Below are 18,583 nucleotides of genomic sequence, written 5' to 3' on the forward strand. Positions count from 1 at the left end.
AGCATGATGCTTCCTTGACTACTAACGTTACACAAAATTCAAAAGGACCAAATTCAATGTTTTTATTGTTTCATACAAATCTATGTGCTTTTACGAAGAAAAAAAAACATGTAGACTATGAGGATTATTTGTTCATATTCGTAGCTACGTCCATCATTACAAGAAATCGATGACAATGGTGGTCATGTCAACTCTGTAGTTTTTCCCAACCTCTATGAATCATTGGTAGCGGAATCGAGAAGGGTGCAATTGCAGCCTGCAATTTGGGGCATTCCTGTATGTGGGCATTCCTGCATGTGCAGGAACCCCTCTTTATACTTCTATTGGTACATTTTTAAGCTAGGAGGTGGGGGCGCTCCAGTACCGTAGGTGCGTTAATGCAGAATAACGTTGGATGCCAGCCGCCAATGAACTACACAGAAGAAGGGGCGAGGGCGATAGTGGTAGTTAGCTAGCCATACACCGATAGACAGTGTCCTTCATCCCTGCCCGTTGGGCACTGTTTTCCCACAGTTATGTTAACAACGGCGAGGGCAAGTGTTCGAAAGGTGGGAGCGAAGGACACTGTGTGCTAGCTTAACCAGCTAGTCCGGTACACAGTTGGCGGGAGGCAGGAGTGACACCATGTGCTAGCTGACTAGCATGCTAGCTAGCTAGCACACAGTGTCCCTAACTAGCAAGCTAGCTAGTTAGCTAACACACAGGGTCAACCTCCCACCTGCTGTGCTAGCTGGAGGCGGGGGCGACCGGTAGAGAGCGTTGGACATGGTTTTCTCTGGTACACAGCAGGCGGGAGCGACGCCATGTGCTAGCTAACTAGCAAGCTAGCACACATTGTTGTTTAACAAGCTAGCTAGTTAGCTGTCACAGGCTTCCGCCCTAGCCTCCCACCTGCTGTGCTAGCGGGAAGCGGGGGCGACCGGTAGAGAATGTCCTTCTCCCCCTCATATCGGGCACTGTTCTCCCAGAATTCTGTTAATGACGGTGAGAGCAGGTGCTCTCCCAGGCAGGAGCGAATGACGCTGTCTACCGGTGTCTAGCTAGCAAGGAGGACTTTGGGAAAAGGGGCTGAGAAAACGAATTGTATTTCCCCTTTGACCTAAATTCAAATGTTTCACAAGCATGATGATGTTATTCGTTCATGCAGGAAACAATGGGGTGCTCGAGGGGTGACGTTCACGCAGGAACCAATGGGATGCTTCAGGGGGGGTTCATGAAGGAACCAATGGGATGCTCGAGGGGGGTCTTCCTGCAGATGCAAGAATGCCCACATGCAGGAACGCCTCGAATTACAGGCAAGTGGTACCGGGGCGTCAAGTCTAGGTCCAAAAGGCTTCTTAACAGCTTCTTCTATCAAGCCATAAGACTGCTGAACAGGTAGTCAAATTACTTCTTCCCCAAGCCATAAGACTGCTGAACAGCTAATCAAATGACTACCCGGACTATTTGCATTATTTATTTATTAGCCAACATAATTTTGTCAGGGTGCCCACATGTCGGCCTCTCTTACTCCATCTTTTCCTTTTCCGTCTCTCTGGGATTATGGCCTGGTCCGGGGTGAGCAGTATGTCATGCGCTACTGACTCATTTAAGTAGAAATCTTCATCCAAATCCATGATAGTGATTGCTGCTCTGATGTCCAGAAGCTCTTTTCGGTCATAGCAAAAACATTCAGTGGTGGAAAAAGTACCCAATTGTCATGCTTGAATAAAACTAAAGATACTTTAATAGAAAGTGACTCAAGAGAAAGTGAAAGTCACCTGGTAAAATACTACTTGAGTAAAAGTCGAAATGTAATTGTTCAAATATACTTAAAGGGTAACTCTCAACCCCAATTTCAGGTGAGAAGTTGTGGGTGGGTGGAAATGCTCATAAATGTTAATTTTGTGGGTGGGTAAACCTAGTTGTAACTGATCCCAACACATTCTCACTAAAGAATACTTGCCAGAAGTCCACTGGCATACTCGGATAACAGAAGTGGTCCAATGAAGCAGATGCTAAGCCGCAGGATTGTTTTGCTAGTACAGACTGGAATATGTTCTGGGATTTATCCGATGGCATTGAGGAGTTTAGCACATCAGTCACTGGCTTCATTAATACTGTAAGTGTATTGATGATTTCTTCCCTATGGTAACCGTACGTACATATCCCAACCAGAAGCCATGGATTACAGTCAACATCCGCACTAAGCGGGACACTAATCCAGGTGTTCATAAGAAATCCCGCTACAATCTCTGATAAGCCATCAAACAGGCAAAGCATCAATACAAGAATAAGATCGATTTCCTACTTATCCTCGTATGAAGCTAAATGCCTTCTATGCTCGCTTTGAGGCAAGCAACACTGAACAATGCATGAGAGCACCAGCTGTTCCGGATGACTGCGTGATCACGCTCTCCAAAGCCGATGTGAGAAAGACCTGTAAAAGAGGTTACATTCACAAAGCTGCAGGACCATATGGATTACCAGGATGAGTACTCAGAGCAGCTGGCTAGTGTTTTTACTGACATTTTCAACCTCTGCCTGATCAAGCCTGAATGTCCCTTGTTTCAAGCAGGCCTCCATAGTCCCTGTCCCCAAGAACGCCAAGGTAACATGTCTAAATGACTATCACCTCATAGCACTCATATCTGTATCCATGAAATGCTTTGAAAGGCTGGTCATTGCTCACAAATACCAACACTCTGGTCCCACTCCAATTCACATACCACCCCAACAGATCCACAGATGATGCAAGCTCCATTGTGCTCCACATTGCACTTTCCCATCTGGACAAAAAGAACACGTACGTGAGAATGCTGTTCAGTAAACTAACCACCTCCCTCTGCAACTGGATCCTGGACTTCCTGATGGGCCGCCCCCAGGTAGTGAGGGTAAGCAACAACACATCCTCCATGTTGACCCTCAACACGGGGTCCCCTCAGTGGGAAGTGCTTAGTCCTCAGGCGTGCTTAGATCAGATACTTGACAGTGTGGTGCCAGGACAACAACATCTCCCTCAATGTCAGCATGTAGTGAAGTGGGTCAAGAGCTTTAAGTTCCTCCGTGTCCACATCACAAAGGATCTATCATGGTCCCCTCACACCAACACAGTCATGAAGAGGGAACAACAATGCCTCTTCCCCCTCAGGAGGCTGAATAGATTTGTCATGGGTCCTCAGATCCTAAGAAAGTTATACAGTTGCATCACTGAGAGCATCTTGGCTGGCTGCGTCACCGCTTGGTATGGCAGCTGCTTGGCATCTGAAGGCACTATAGAGGGTACCTCAATTACCTCGTACTCCTGCACAACGACTCGGTACTGGTACCACGTGTATAGGCAAGTTATCGTTACTCATTGTGGATTTAATATTACTTAAATTATTACGTGTTATTACTTTTCTATCATTTCACTATTTCTTTCTCTCTGCATTGTTGGGAAGGGCCCCAAAAGTAAGCATTTCACTGTTGGTCTACACCTGTTGTTTACAAAGCATGTGACAAATAAAAATGTATTTGATTTGATAATCAAAGAATGGTTTGTTTCCTGTGTGCTAATGGAGCCTCCCAATTAAGGCCTGCAGTGGTGATATGCTGAAGTCCCAGGCTAGGATGCCAGTAGTACACACAACAATGGCTCTGTGATTAATTCCTCTGACAAAGCAGTAACTAATGATCGATTGAGAATGCCCGGGTGCTAAAGACCATTTCCCCTTCACTTACTTTGCCTTTTTCAAAGCCATCTGATATTTTGATCACCAGTTAGGGCCATGTCAGTACAATTAATCACATATTTAAAGCTAAGCAAGAGCCTGTCTGCATTTAGATGGTATACAGAGTTTTAGTGATTTCTGAGATGTTCACTTATTTCATTATATTTAATTTTATCTGTAAAAAGTGTAAGATGTTAATCTTATTTAAAACCATCATGACCTTCACTCAAAGTGTGGAGAAAAATATTGGGTAAATGCCATTGGTGTGAAGTACTTAAGTAAAAATACTTTGAAATACTACTTAAGTTGTTTTTGGGGTTATCTGTATTTTACTTTACTACTTATAGTTTGACAACTTTTACTTTTACTTCACTACATTTCTAAAGAAAATAATGTTATTTTTACTCCATACATTTATCCCAACACCCAAAAGTATTTGTTATATTTTAAATGCTTAGCAGGACAGGAAAATGGTCCAATTCACTTGCTTATCAAGAGAACATCTATAGTCATACTTTTATTTAACTAGGCAAGTCAGTTAAGAACAAATTCCCCTAGGCTATCCGTAAATAAAACAAAAAAACAAGAAGATGATGCCGTCTAGTTTGACATTTTTTATACTTTTACTTTTGATAATTAAGTATATTTAAAACCAAATACTTTTAGACTTTTACTCAAGTAGTATTTTACTGGGTGACTCACTTTTACTTTAGTCATATATTCTAATAAGGTATCTTTACTTGTACTCAAGTATGACAATTGGGTACTTTTCCCACCACTGGTATGCAGTACATTCGGGAAAGACCCCTTGATTTTGTCCACATTTTGTTACGTCACAGCCTTATTCTAAAATTGATTATAAAAATCTATTTTTTTAAATTGATTAAAAAAAATACCCCATAATGGCAAAGCAAAAACAGGTTTCTAGAAATGTTTGCACATTTATAAAAAATAACTAACGGAAATATTTACATAACATTTACTTAAGTATTCAGACCCTTTATTCATGACTTGTTGAAGCCCCTTTGTCATTGATTACAGCCTCGAGGCTTCTTGGGTATGACACTACAAGCTTGGCCCACATGTATTTGGGTAGTTTCTCCCATTCTTTCTCTGCAGATCCTTTCAAGCTCTGTCAGGTTGGACGGGGAGCATCAATACACAGCTATTTTCAGGTCTCTCCAGAGATGTTCCATTGGGTTCAAGTCCGGGCTCTGGCTGGGACACTCAAGTACATTCAGAGATTTGTCCCGAAGCCACTCCTGCGCTGTCTTGTCTGTGTGCTTAGGGTTGTTGGAAGGTGAACATTCGCCCCAGTCAGAGGTCCTGAGTGCTCTGGCGCAGGATTTCATCAAGGATCCCTCTGTACTTTGCTCCATTCATATTTCGCTCGGTCCTGACTAGTCTCCCAGTTCTTGCCGCTGAAAAACATCCCCACAGCATTATGCTGCCACCACCATGATTCACTGTAGGGATGGTGCCAGGTTTCCTCCAGACGTGACGCTTGGCATTCAGGCCAAAGAGATCAATCTTGGTTTCATCAGATCAAAGAATCTTGTTTCTAATTGTTTGAAAGTCCTTTTGGCAAACTCCAAGCGGACTGTTGTGCCTTTTACTGAGGATTTCTTTTGTCTGGCCACTCTACCATAAAGGCCTGATTGGTGGAGTGCTGCAGAGATGGTTGTCCTTCTAGAAATGTCTCCCATCTAAACAGAGGAACTGTTGAGTGACCATCGGGTTCTTGGTCATTTCTCTGACCAAGGCCCTTCTCCCCCGATTGCTCGGTTTGGCCGGGCGGCCAGGTGTAGGGGCTTGGTGGTTCCAAACTTCTTCCATTTAAGAATGATGGAAGCCACTGTGTTCTTAGGGACCTTCAATGCTACAGACATTTTTTGGTACCCTTCCCCAGATCTGTGCCTCGACACAATCCTGTCTCAGAGCTTTATGGACATTTCCCTAGACCTAATGGCTTGATTTTTGTTCTGACATGCATTGTCAACTGTGGGACCTTATATAGACAGGTGTGTGCCTTTCCAAATCATGCACAATCAATTGAATTTACCACAGGTGGACTCCAGTCAAGTTGTAGAAACATCTCAATGATGATCAATGGAAACAGGATGCACCTGAGCTTAATTTCAAGTCTCATAGCAAAGGGGCTGAATACTTTAAAAAATATTTTCTGAATTTTTATAAATGAGCAAAAATGTCAAAAAAACTGTTTTCCCTTTCTCGTTATGGGGTATTGTGTGTACAGATTTTTTTTATATATACATTTTAGAATATGGCTGTAACGTAACAAAATTTGGAAAAAGTTAAGGGGTCTGAATACTTTCCGAATGCACTGTAAGCACAAAATCCTTATCAAGATTATTTAAGACAGTGTAAACACCAAAACTTCATTCTCTCACTGGTCTCAAACAAGTTACATCAGTCTAAAGTTCTGCTTAGTAAGAAAATGAAGTATTAACTTTGGATAAGCATAAAGATGTTTTACTCTTAATTTTAAATAGACACTACAATGTTTAATTACATACTATAGCATAAGAAGATGAAATGCAAATGGGTTGAACATAAAATAAGGAAAACATTTCTACATAGCAGAGGCTCTTAAAAATATAATTTTTGAATTCCCATCTGAAATATGCTGCAACATCAAAGTGGGTGGGAAATTAAATGGCTCAGAAAAAATAATAGTAGAGTTGATATCTTTGCTAATTGGGATCTATGGCATCTCGGTCAAAGGCCCTAAGTAGTGAGTCAGGGGAAACATTTTTAGTGGATAAGGAGAAATGATGTAGTGTAAAACGTTTTGAGTTAATGTCTGGTAAAAGATAGATTGACTTCTACCACTATTACTGCTGATATTCCATCTACTATTATTATTAAGTATGAACCAATAATATTGATAAATGATATTGAATGAGACTGGGAAATAGTGTCAACGTAATCCCAGTCCTGACATGAATATCAGAGGAACAGTAGGGCCTATGCAGCATTAATGCATTATGTGCAGCACAGATTTTAATAAGGAGGTCTCACAATTGAAAAACACAAATGTGTCCCTGAGAGTCTGTTGAACCTGACCATCCTCTCTGACTAATAAAGCCCATTCCCCGAAGGCCTGAAGGACTGATCAGTCTGTGTCTCTCTGTCAAGGCTGCAGTTTAACATGCTGCTGAACACTAGAGGGCTCTCGCCTCGACACTACACTGCAGACCTATTCTGCTGGTGCACAGGCCTATATCTCACATTAAACATGGAGCATTCGCATATTACAATCTACAGCGTTACCACAACCAGTAATCATAGAAGTTGTGGTTAAGTTAGCAGTGGTAGTATTTTATCTGTTGTTTTACCCTTCAGCTATTGTCTCCATGCGACAATAGCTTTGCACGAAACAAGAATTGCAATACTATCCCTTGTGTGTTGCATTGTGTGAGTACAGCGACTATTTCATCCTTAGTCAAGCAAATAGAGGGCCCTTTCAGTGAAAACCTACTCTTTGACAATATATTTATGCTTATACCTTTTATTATAGCCTGCTCATATCATCTAGATCAAGTTTTGTTTGTCGAGAATCATTGTTTATGTTATTTTGATGAAGAACTTTTTGCAGAACAATATAAGATATCTTTTTTTCTCTCCATCATTTCAGCACCTCTGGCTACAAATAATTGAGAGGGAGTAACCTTTCTTCTGAAGCGAACAGTGTTTTTAGTCAAAGGAAAGTGTGGCTTAGACATGAATTAGCATTTGAAGTAAATTGTCTGTATAAACACATTTCTATATAATCAGCTATAACTGAGGCAAAACACAGCAGTAAGCCCACATTATGGAAAATACAAACGTGTCCCTGGAAATGGTTTCCATTAAATTAAAAAGTATAAGTATTTGGCTAAATGCATTTTCACCATGCACTTTGCAAATTTTCAAAGTGCCTTTCTCAATTTTATGGTTTGGGTATCAGGTGACCTTGCCGGCCTACGTAAATGAGTAGCCAGGTTAATTGATATATTTAATTTCACTAATAAAATTTATGGGGAAGGAAAACCCAACAACAAATGCTTCAAAAGCTCACATAACTGGAGTAAAGCAACTAATTGAAGTCCATTTGTTTATATTGCTTTGTTCGACTGAAGACAGTGTAGGATACAGATACACTATATATACACAAGTATGTGGACACCCCTTCAAATTAGTGGATTCAGATTTTTCCGCCACACCCGTTGCTGACAGGTGTATAAAAACAAGCACAAAGTCATGCAATGTCCATAGATTAACTGGCAGTAGAATGGCCTTACTGAAGTGCTCAGTGACTTAAAACGTAGCACCATCATGGGATGCCACCATTTATAATAAGTCAGTTCGTCATATTTCTGCCTTGCTAGAGCTGCCCTGGTCAACTGTATGTGCTGATATTGTGAAGAGAAACGTTTAGGAGCAACAGCGGCTTAGCTGAGAAGTGGAAGGCCACACAAGCTCACAGAGCGGGACACCGAGTACTGAAGTGCGTAGCGCGTAAAAATCATCTATCCTCGGTTTGAAACACTCACTACCGAGTTCCAAACTGCCTTTGGAAGCAAAGTCAGCACAAGAACTGTTCATCAAGAGCTTCATGAAATGGGTTTCCATGGCCGGACAGCCGCACACAAGCCTAAGATCACCATGCGCAATGCCAAGCTTCGGCTGGAGTGGTGTAAAGCTCGCCACCATTAGACTCTGGAGCAGTGGAAACGCGTTCTCTGGAGTGATGAATCACACTTCACCATCTGGCAGTCCGACGGACTAATCTGGGTTTGGGGGATGCCAGGAGAACACTACCTGCCCCGATGCATAGTGCCAACTGTAAAGTTTGGTGGAGGAGAAATAATGGTCTGGGTCTGTTTTACATGGTTCAGGCTAGGCCCCTTAGTCCCAGTGAAGGAAAATCTTAACGCTACAGCATACAATGACATTCTAGACAATTATGTGCTTCTAACTTTGTGGCAATGAGTTGGAACGAGGAATTGAGCCAGGCCTGATCACCCAACGTCAGTGCCCGACCTCTCTAATGCTCCTGAAGCAAGTCCCTGCAGCAATGTTTCAACATCTAGTGGAAAGCCTTCCCAGAAGAGTGTAGGTTGTTATAGCAGCAAAGGGGGGACCAACTCCATACTAATGCCTATGATTTTGGAATGAGATTTTCGACGACCAGGTGTCCACATACTTTTGGTTATGGATTGTATCTTTTGAAACAATACTCTACCACTGGGCCGACCATTAAAGTTGTGTAGTGTCTGATCGCGTGCATTCATTTCCGAGGCTGTTGACCTGCCTCTTCATCAGTCCAATGAGCGCGGTAAAAGGGGAGGCTCTTCACACCGAACATTTCTCCTCCATCTCCTCACTTTTCCAGTCAGCAAGCAAGCCTGTCGGAGCTACAATAAGTAGTGCCACTGCGGGGTTACTGAACTGTAAGGATTTCCACCGTGTCTTCACACTTTTTGCTCTATTTTTTCCTTTGTAAACGTCTCTCGAATGAAAAGAGAAAAGCAATTGCAATGCTTTTAATCCATTTTTGAAAGGGTGAAATGGTGCAAGCACAAGGATGCGAGATACTGTAGTAAGTAACACGGGAATGTATTAACAGGTGCATGAACATGTTTGGGAGAGAACGGGGCTTTTGTTTGATCTTCTTTTGCATGTTTACATCTCGTTCTGCATATCAAAATCACTCGGAGATTAGCTTGTGCACGAGGACTGCACACTGAGTCGAAAGAAAGGTTGGCAACTGACCGGCTAACTATCTAACGTTATGTGAAAACTATTTAGGAAGTGCAGCTTTCCAATGTCGTAGCCTATTTTCAGCTCCGTGTTTTTTTCCCCCTCGCTTTGATGGAGAGAAAAGGAAACTACATTTGTTGATTGCTTAACTTCCTACCAGGCAATGCAATTGAGACGACATGCTGTCCATTTTCAGTGAAGCCATAGTATGTAAGTAGTTTAACTTAGCAACTTGTCTTCGTTTTTTTTTTGTGGTTGCCAACTATTTCAAATGAATGAGAAAATCAAACATTGTTGACCAGGCGTTATGTTGTCACTTTGGACATTTATTCAGAATTGTTTATTGCCTACGACTAATCTGTTTCTCGACGACGCAAGCTACGTGTAGGCTACCAGTTATAGCCCAACGTTACCTCATGTGGAGCTATCCACTCCGAGTGGTGCTGAAACCAGCCGGCAACGAGCTAATACGGCACCGGTCTCCATGTAATTCAATGCAGTTTCAGTCATCATTAAGCATCATTTCAATGTTTGGATGTTTCTGATGTTTCTATCCCTTTATTCCAATAACAGCAAGTGAACGTTATTAGGCAGCAGTCATAGAGATGCATTGTTAGGCTTCTCGGGAGAATAATTAACATAGCCATAGCATGTTTCAATTTAGACGACATGGCAAGTTTGTTTATGCAGTGTATATATATATATTCAACTGTAATAACCACGGTTGACTATTTTCAATTATTATTTGGCACGGGGTATGTTGTGATGTTTTGCTTGGCACTAACAGTAGGTATATGAAATCCATCCAGTTCATAGAGGGATTATGTCTGTCTACTGTCTGTGAATGTCGTTATTTGACTCAGCGTTGCTTTTATGCCTGACTTGTTTATCACAGTTGATTTTAGTAATATCTAATAGCTATGTCGTACATAGACCTTTATCAAGAAATCCGTATGAACTCCAATGCTGTCACTGCTGTCTTTTTACTTGACCAACTTTGATAAATGGACAGACCGTGTTTGAGGTTGTGCATTTACCCGTGGGATTTTTACAATTATTTTATTAATGAGGAGAATGATTGGTCTTTTCCCATTTCATATTCTTTCATTTCAATTGACATAATGTGAAAGATTCTCTCACTGGTCTGTATAGGCTATTTAAAAATCCTATGAATTCTATGATTGGACTAAAATTGGCATCTGTATGCACATTGCAACATGCCACTCTTTTACTTTTTCTAGTAAATTAACATCAAGTTCTGTAGATGTTTCTTGTATATTAGATTTAATTACTATGAATGGTATATTTGTAAAACAGTTTGTGTGCCACAATGCTAACACTGATTTCTCTCCTTACAGTCAGAATAATAGTAGATTTTCATTCAATCACTGGTTGTATAGAAGTTGTAGATGAGTTGATAAACAAGATTATATCATCTTACTCCAATCATGATCTCATCAGGGATATAAGTACTTGCATCATTGCTGAAATAGAATACCTGGTCTGTGGGATCTTTCCAAGCCTCAATTACAGTGACATGTGGGACATTTGCTTCATATGGCTAGGGTATTTGCTGAAAAGCATATTAGTAACTACATGTATCCAAAGTAATATGAAAACAATAATCATAACCAACATGTAATTGCTCAAAATCTTTCGAGGATAATCTCCAGAACATCAGATTAAAGATAGGCAATCTCATGTATCAGACTAGACCAGATGTATTAGACCAGAGACACAATCATTTACCCTACATTGTAGCAGTCGAGTAGGATCACAGGATCACACAGGGTAATGCTTTCTGATGCTTTATACCATTTGTAATGAAGAGGACTGACTCTTCAGCTCTTCCTGCTCATGTCAAAATCACATCGAGATGACAGACAGCAATGTATTTATTTTCTTTGGTTGATAAACGGTTGATATTATCGTTATCATCAACTCAATCTAGTGATTGTTTTGTATGAGTTGGCTCCTTAAATATTGCTTTAAAAAAAGTCAGGTACCACTGATCTAAAGTGAGGACCTCGATTTGCTCTCCCAGGTTCCTTCCTTTGAATTCTGCACTTTGCTTGTAATTTATACGATTAATACTGATCACCTGTTTGCTCCCTTTTAGATCTTTCACACTGCTGGAACACCAAATGGATGGTGTATTGAGTACTACATCTCCTCACCATCTGCAATGGAGGCAAATGAAGCAATGTGAGTGACCTTAATCGCACAATGAATGCAAGCTCTGACGTTCAAAGAAGTAACAAGTAACAAGTAACCTCAGTTTATCATCTAAGGGAGAGCTGTTGATCTTGGGAAAATAAGTGTCATAACAATGCCCAAACGGTCCGAGGAGATGCTGACAGACGTGTGGACTTCGCTGTTGCTTGTGTGGATTACGTGTGTCCCTTATACATCCATGACCCCCATCATCAGCCAGTCCAAAAGTTTACAAACTGGTTCCACTGCGCTCCTACGTGGCCTCGTCGAAGGACAAAGAATACTTAGTCGAGCCAAGAGAGGATGGGTTTGGAACCAAATGTTTGTGTTGGAGGAGTTCTCTGGACCAGATCCAATTCTAGTTGGCAGGGTGAGTACTGTAATTGTCAGCTGTATATTAAGCTTGCTTATCGTTTGGAAACATTAATTCAGCCATTTGAATGCTCCACCATTTAAAAAAAAAAAAAAACACATTTTTGTGGGATAGTTTTAGTGCTGAGAGAGAGACAGACACTGGCCTGATCTCATGCAGGGTTTTGGAGAGAAAAAATAAATCCACAGCTACCAAATTCTGCGCTGAGGCGTTTTGTGTCGTGTCCCTGAAATATGGAATAACAGAGTGAAAATGAATAACTAATGATGCGTTACGTTGCAGTGGAATGACCTACAGTACAACCATATATACAGTAGAAATATCTACGCATTGTTTTATTCTATCTTTTTTTTTCTATTTTGTGTTTTCTTTCGTTTGTTGGCCAGGGTATTGGGTGTGGTTTCCCTTTGAAGTATTTGTCATAGGAACACAAGGATAAAAAAAGAGGTATTTTTGGCTACGTTTCATTGTTGAGAATTTGATAGAGCCCTATAATCCAAAGGACAAGGGACACCTGGTACCTGGCCTGTGTAGACGTGGCAGGGCCAAGGCCCAGGACCCAGTGAGGGTTGTTGATAAGGCAAGCCAAAGCAGCTTGTTCACAGCTCATTGCAAGAACGCACCTGGGGAGTCTCAACCTGGCAGCTACTACCTCTGACCATTACCCAACCACTCTGGCACACGCACCAGAATATGCCATCAAGGATAATATTTGACCTCACACTAGCATGATTTACACATACCGTACAGCAGTTACCTATTTACTGATGAGGTTATTTCTTGCTGTATATTTTGTAGCTTAATCCTGTCATGATATTTACTACTAGTAGTTGGAGGCAAGCTGAAATGACAAGGCAGCCATTATATCATTTGAATGATTGCTGCACCTATATCTCAATCCCTATCCCACCATTGCAGTATGTAAAACACATCGTTTTAGGTTCAATCATTGCCAAACATAACAGTGATAAAGAAGGAATTCATGCTGATTGTAATTTATGGCGCCATGGTACTATAAAGCATGGATAGGTAGAAGTCTCTAAATATTCATGAGGTGGAAAATGGAGCCCTACAGTACTGTCTGAATGCCCAAAGTTTGGCAGAATGTCACATAACTTAGCACTCTAACTTGATTTCTTTGGGGGATTATTGTCACGTAGGTATATCAATAAATCACATGCTCTCATGCAGTGTTAACACCTGTGTTTTCCAAATACCATACGAACACACACATGTCGTTAAATGCAGCATTCATATTTCACGAGTCTCAATTAAACGGCCTCTGTCGGATATACCAACGGCTCTTCGTCAGAGAGCCAAAATAAACAAACACACTGTATCGGCTGTAATGATCTCCTAGGTGTATCTCTGAGATAGACTGATGTAGCTTTTGGCATGCATATAGAGTCGGTCTCACTGCTGGATAGAAATTGTCAGGAGGGTTCATGGAAAATAAGGCTAGCACTCAAATCTGTTTGGTTTTAGGTGTGCATGAAGCCTCTGTTCTTGGTCGGGGATTGTTTTAAGCATATTTAGCCATTGTCACTCAAAATAATTAGCATGTGTAGGTTGAAGGACATTGCAAGGATTGTAGGAGTTAGTTTGGTTGAGGATGGATTTGTCTCGCATTTGAAAGACAGTGTTGATGAGTTGCATTATTATTCACAAGGTTAAGTACTCATGAGCATGGCTGGCAGAGCAAAGATAAGTCCGATGTTGCAGTAAGATACAGGTGTAGGATCTTAATTTGATCACCCTGTTGTTGCAAGAAATATCCTGCATAGCAGGAAATGCTAACTTGTAGTTTATTCAAGGTTTAAAAAGGCGTCTTACATGTTTTAATTTCCTAACAAAATAATGTATCAACCTCCACAAAAATGTCCATTCATTTTAATCCACACAATAATTCACATTAGAGCCTGTTGTTGCAGGATTATTTTCCTGTTGTGAGAAACTGGTCAAATTAAGATCCTACACCTGTATGATGTCTCTCTCTCTCTCTCTCTCTCTCTCTCTCTCTCACTCTCACTCGGTCTCTCTCTTTCTCATGCTTAATTTAAAAAAAATCAAATGGAAGTGGGAGGTGTGATTCAAATGGGTCATACAGATCTCAGTTTTTCAGTGCAGTCTGTGGTTGTGGGTTGATTATCAGGGAACCCCAGGCCAAGATTAGACTCATTCCATCCTTTACATTTTATTGTGCGGCACTCTGATGTTTAATTATACATAGATCTCCTGTCTTGTCAGCGACCGAGCTCCTCTTGAGTTCCTGCTGGCATTGGAAGGAGACTATTAGCATAAATGTAAAAGTGAGCATGTCGGTGTGGGAGTGTGAGATGGTCACAATGCGTGACGGCGTCATCCTTGCTGTTCTTTACAGCACCGCCATTCTGACATTGTGATTCACTGAGCTGGATCTGCGTCAACCTGTGTCACTCCCATTTGAAGGAAATGCAGTACCTGTAAAACTGAAGCTGACGAGACAGCTGTGAAAGCTTGTTGCTCCAATGTAGAAGTGGTATGCGGGGGATTTTAAGATTAACCGTGACTGAGTAATGTCTCCAAAAATAACGACTCATTAAGAGCAATGTGAGTGCAGGTGTGAGATTAGATTTAGAATTCTAGAATGTCATATTAACGCCATAAAGTGTATATTCTGGCATGACGTTTTATTTATTATTTGTTATTTTCTTCTTCAGACTACTGTCTGAATTTATCACAAATCCTAGTCTAAGCCAGGATAGTACGTTTCCATGATTACTTTTTCTACTTTTCATCCTTAGTTTTAACTCTGTGAGTTTAATAATTATGTGTTACAAAGTGCACACTCATTTTCATCCACAAAACAAAACAAAACATTACACTGAAAGGAGAGATACATATTCCCAACCTAAGCAAATGAAATGGGAGTGGGAGGTGGGTCAACATTTTTCCCAACCTAAGCAAAATTAGATTCTGTTTGTAAAGTGTCAAATTGATTATAGTCTGTGTCACAGTGTGTTGTATCTCACATAGCACTGATGCAACTTTTCTTTTCCTTTTCCTTTGATCTTATGTATTATAATGTTTTTTAAGAATGGACTCCATTCTTCCCATTGAGGTGCAGATGTATCCAAATGAAACAGCTCCTGACTCATCCTGTTTCTTATTGTCCGATGCTTTTATCTCTGATACAATTGTGTTTTGCACAAAGAGAATTGATAATAAGCCATTAATATTCAACAATTCATACTACAAGATTGTGAGGGATGAGAGTAATAAAGAGAGTAATTGGCTTTGATTATTAATGCAGAAAAAAAACATTGAATATATTTTTGATGGCAGAAAACGTTTCCCTTTGCTGTTCGAAACAAGATATCTGACACCATAAGATGGATAGCCTGCAAGGCCTGCAATAGTGTGGGCTTGGATATAAATCCCGTACCTCTCACATCCCTGCTACCTTTTCTTTGGTTAGATGGAGACTGATCTTTATCACCAATAAACAATACAATAGCAACTGATTTGATTAATATCACACATATACAGCGGTTGCTCCACTAAATGTTTTGCGATTATGCTGCGGGACTTAGAGGTAATTTGAGGTTTATTATGGTACCCTGCATCACTACTTCATTGCTCCAGACCAGCGCAAGGGGGAGTTAGAGCACTGATTATGATTTTGGGTCCCAAGGCGCTAGTGTGTCTCTAACTGAAAATGAATGAGCAACATAAACCACATGGAAACGGATAATTGTGCACGACTTCAATATTGAATTTCAATGAAATGAATGATGAGGGTGAAGAAGGTGATTGAATTTAGAACAATCGAGTAAGAATTGCTATTCCTCTGTCCTACAGTGCACACCAGGAAAAATACACTTGTTTTTCTGTTACTACTCGTCAGTATTACTTACTAAAACCATTGTTACGCTAAGGTTTTTATTCTAAGAGAAAGTTAGACTACAATTATGTTGTGGAAATGTTAGGATCATGTGTCTCTTGCTGTAGTACTGTAGCCTACTCCTGACTGGTTGCGTTGTACTGCGCCTAAGTGACGCAGCGGTCTCACACACTGCATTGCATTGCAATCTGCGCTGCTACAGATGCTGGTTCAATACCTGTGTCGGCCGTGACCGGGCTTTTGATTTCTCTCCTTCTAAAAACATAAATAAATAATTCTAAATAACACACTGGCTTTATTTACAAATTAGTAGCAATCTCTCACCCCATGTTCAAGAATGTCCCGTTTCTCACTCACTTTACGTTATTTGAAATCGTAAAATTATCCAAAATATCATTATTTTTAAAACAAAGCTATTATTATTAATTAATTTAGAATGATATATAACCCCTTGGATATTCTCATAGATATATTATTTAACACTGTTTTTCACAAGAGTAGCAGGCTGTGAATTCTGCAAACAGCGTTTCTAGCAGGGCAATATACAGTTGAAGTTGGAAGTTTACATACACCTTAGCCAAATACATTTCAACTCAGTTTTTCACATATCCTGATATTCAACCCTACAAACAATTCCCTGTTTTAGGTCAGTTAGGATCACCAGTTTATTTTGAGAATGTGAAATGTCAGCATATTAGTAGAGAGAATGATTTATTTCAGCTTTTATTTCTTTCATCACATTCCCAGTGGGTCAGAAGTTTACATACACTCAATTAGTATTTGGTAGCATTGCCTTTAAATTGTTTAACTTGGGTCAAACATGTTGGGTAGCATTCCACAAGCTTCCCACAATAAGTTGGGTGAATTTTTGACCATTCCTCCTGACAGAGCTGGTGTAACTCAGTCAGGTTTGTAGGCCTCCTTGCTCGCACACGCTTTACCAATTCTGCCCACAAATTTTTGACAGGATTTGTGATGGCCCCTCCAATACCTTGGCTTTGTTGGCCTTAAGCCATTTTGCCACAACTTTAGAAGTATGCTTGGGGTCATTGTCCATTTGGAAGACCCATTTGCGACCAAGCTTTAACTTCCTGACTGATGTCTTGAGACGTTGCTTCAATATATCCACGTAATTTTCCTGCCTCATGATGCCATCTATTTTCTAAAGTGCACCAGTCCCTCCTGCAGCAAAGCACCCCCACAACATGACGCTGCCACCCCCGTGCTTCACGGTTGGGATGGTGTTCTTCAGCTTGCAATCCTCCCCCTTTTTCCTCCAAACATAACGATTGTCATTATGGCCAAACAGTTCTATTTTTGTTTCATCAGACCATAGGACATTTCTCCAAAAAGTACAATCTTTGTCCCCATGTGCAGTTGCAAACCGAAGTCTGGCTTTTTTATGGCGGTTTGGAGCAGTGGCTTCTTCCTTGCTGAGCGGCCTTTCAGGTTATGACGATACAGGACTTGTTTTACTGTGGATATAGATACTTTTGTTTTCTCCAGCATCTTCCCAAGGTCCTTTGCTGTTGTTCTGGGATTGATTTGCACTTTTTGAACCAAAGTAAGTTCTTTGCTTCAGGAGGGACTGGTGCACTTCACAAAATAGATGGCATCATGAGGTAGGAAAATTATGTGGATATATTGAAGCAGCATTTCCAGAAATCAGTCAGGAAGTTAAAGCTTGGTTGCAAATGGGTCTTCCAAATGGACAAATACCCCAAGCATACTTCCAAAGTTGTGGCAGAAAGGCTTAAGGACAACGAAGTCAAGGTATTGGAAGGGCCATCACAATTCCCTGACCTCAAACCTATAGAAAATTTGTGGGCAGAACTGAAAAAGCCTGTGCGAGCAAGGAGGCCTAAAAACCTGACTCAGTTACACCAGTTCTGTCAGGAGGAATGGGCAAAAATTCACCCAACTTGTTGTGGGAAGCTTGTGGAAAGCTACCCAAAACGTTTGACCCAAGTTAAACAATTTCAAGGCAATGCTACCAAATACTAATTGAGTGTATGTAAACTGAAAGAAATGAAAGAAATAAAAGCTGAAATAAATCATTCTCTCTACTATTATTCTGACATTTCACATTCTTAAAATAAAGTGGGGATCCAAACTGACCTAAAACAGGGAATTTTTATTAGGATTAAATGTCAGGAATTGTGAAAAACTGATTTTAAATGTATTTGGCTAAGATGTATTTAAACTTCCGACTTCAACTGTAAATCCGAACTGGATTTAACAAAAAATGACATGAAAGCGCACATTTGTAATCCCAAACTAAAAGTAATTGGAAAGGTAGATACAAATTATTTGTGATATTGTGGTTGCAATAAAGAATGTAAACAGGATGTAAACAACATGCTGTCTTTTTATTTACGGTAATGATGGACAGCTGGATGCATTTTGAAAACCTCTTTTCAAAGACTTGTTTTTCACCAGTGTACTGTAGTACCTTTCCAGTACTCCTCACCCCGCCCCAAACTCCACCCTTAACACCTTAACACAGTTACCATTCAAAAACGAGATGTTTATAAAAAAATAAGACATTGCGAGCAAAGAGAACAGACAAAATGGACATTGTTTTCAGTAAGCCAGCTTCTTTCTATGGTGCTACCCGTTCCAGGGTTCGGACCATAACCACCAGAGGACTTGAAA

General features: G+C 40.5%; 1 protein-coding gene across 3 annotated transcripts in view; it reads left to right on the forward strand.

Moving 5' to 3' along the window:
- Positions 1-9,044: 9,044 nt before the first annotated feature.
- The window catches only part of cdh8 (cadherin 8), a 99,303-nt gene continuing 89,764 nt past the window's right edge, over positions 9,045-18,583 (forward strand). Inside the window, exons 1-2 of one of the 3 annotated variants that reach the window (XM_029767082.1) lie at positions 9,045-9,297; positions 11,578-12,042. In XM_029767082.1, coding sequence (XP_029622942.1) covers positions 11,788-12,042 — 255 coding nt within the window. In that variant the 5' untranslated portion in view covers positions 9,045-9,297; positions 11,578-11,787. Of the gene's footprint in view, positions 9,298-9,488; positions 9,669-11,577; positions 12,043-18,583 lie in introns of those variants that run through there. The other 2 variants (XM_029767080.1, XM_029767081.1) reach the window with 2 other exon arrangements.

Source organism: Salmo trutta, chromosome 12, assembly GCF_901001165.1.
Source record: "Salmo trutta chromosome 12, fSalTru1.1, whole genome shotgun sequence".
In the NCBI taxonomy this organism is placed as follows: Eukaryota; Metazoa; Chordata; class Actinopteri; order Salmoniformes; family Salmonidae; genus Salmo; species Salmo trutta.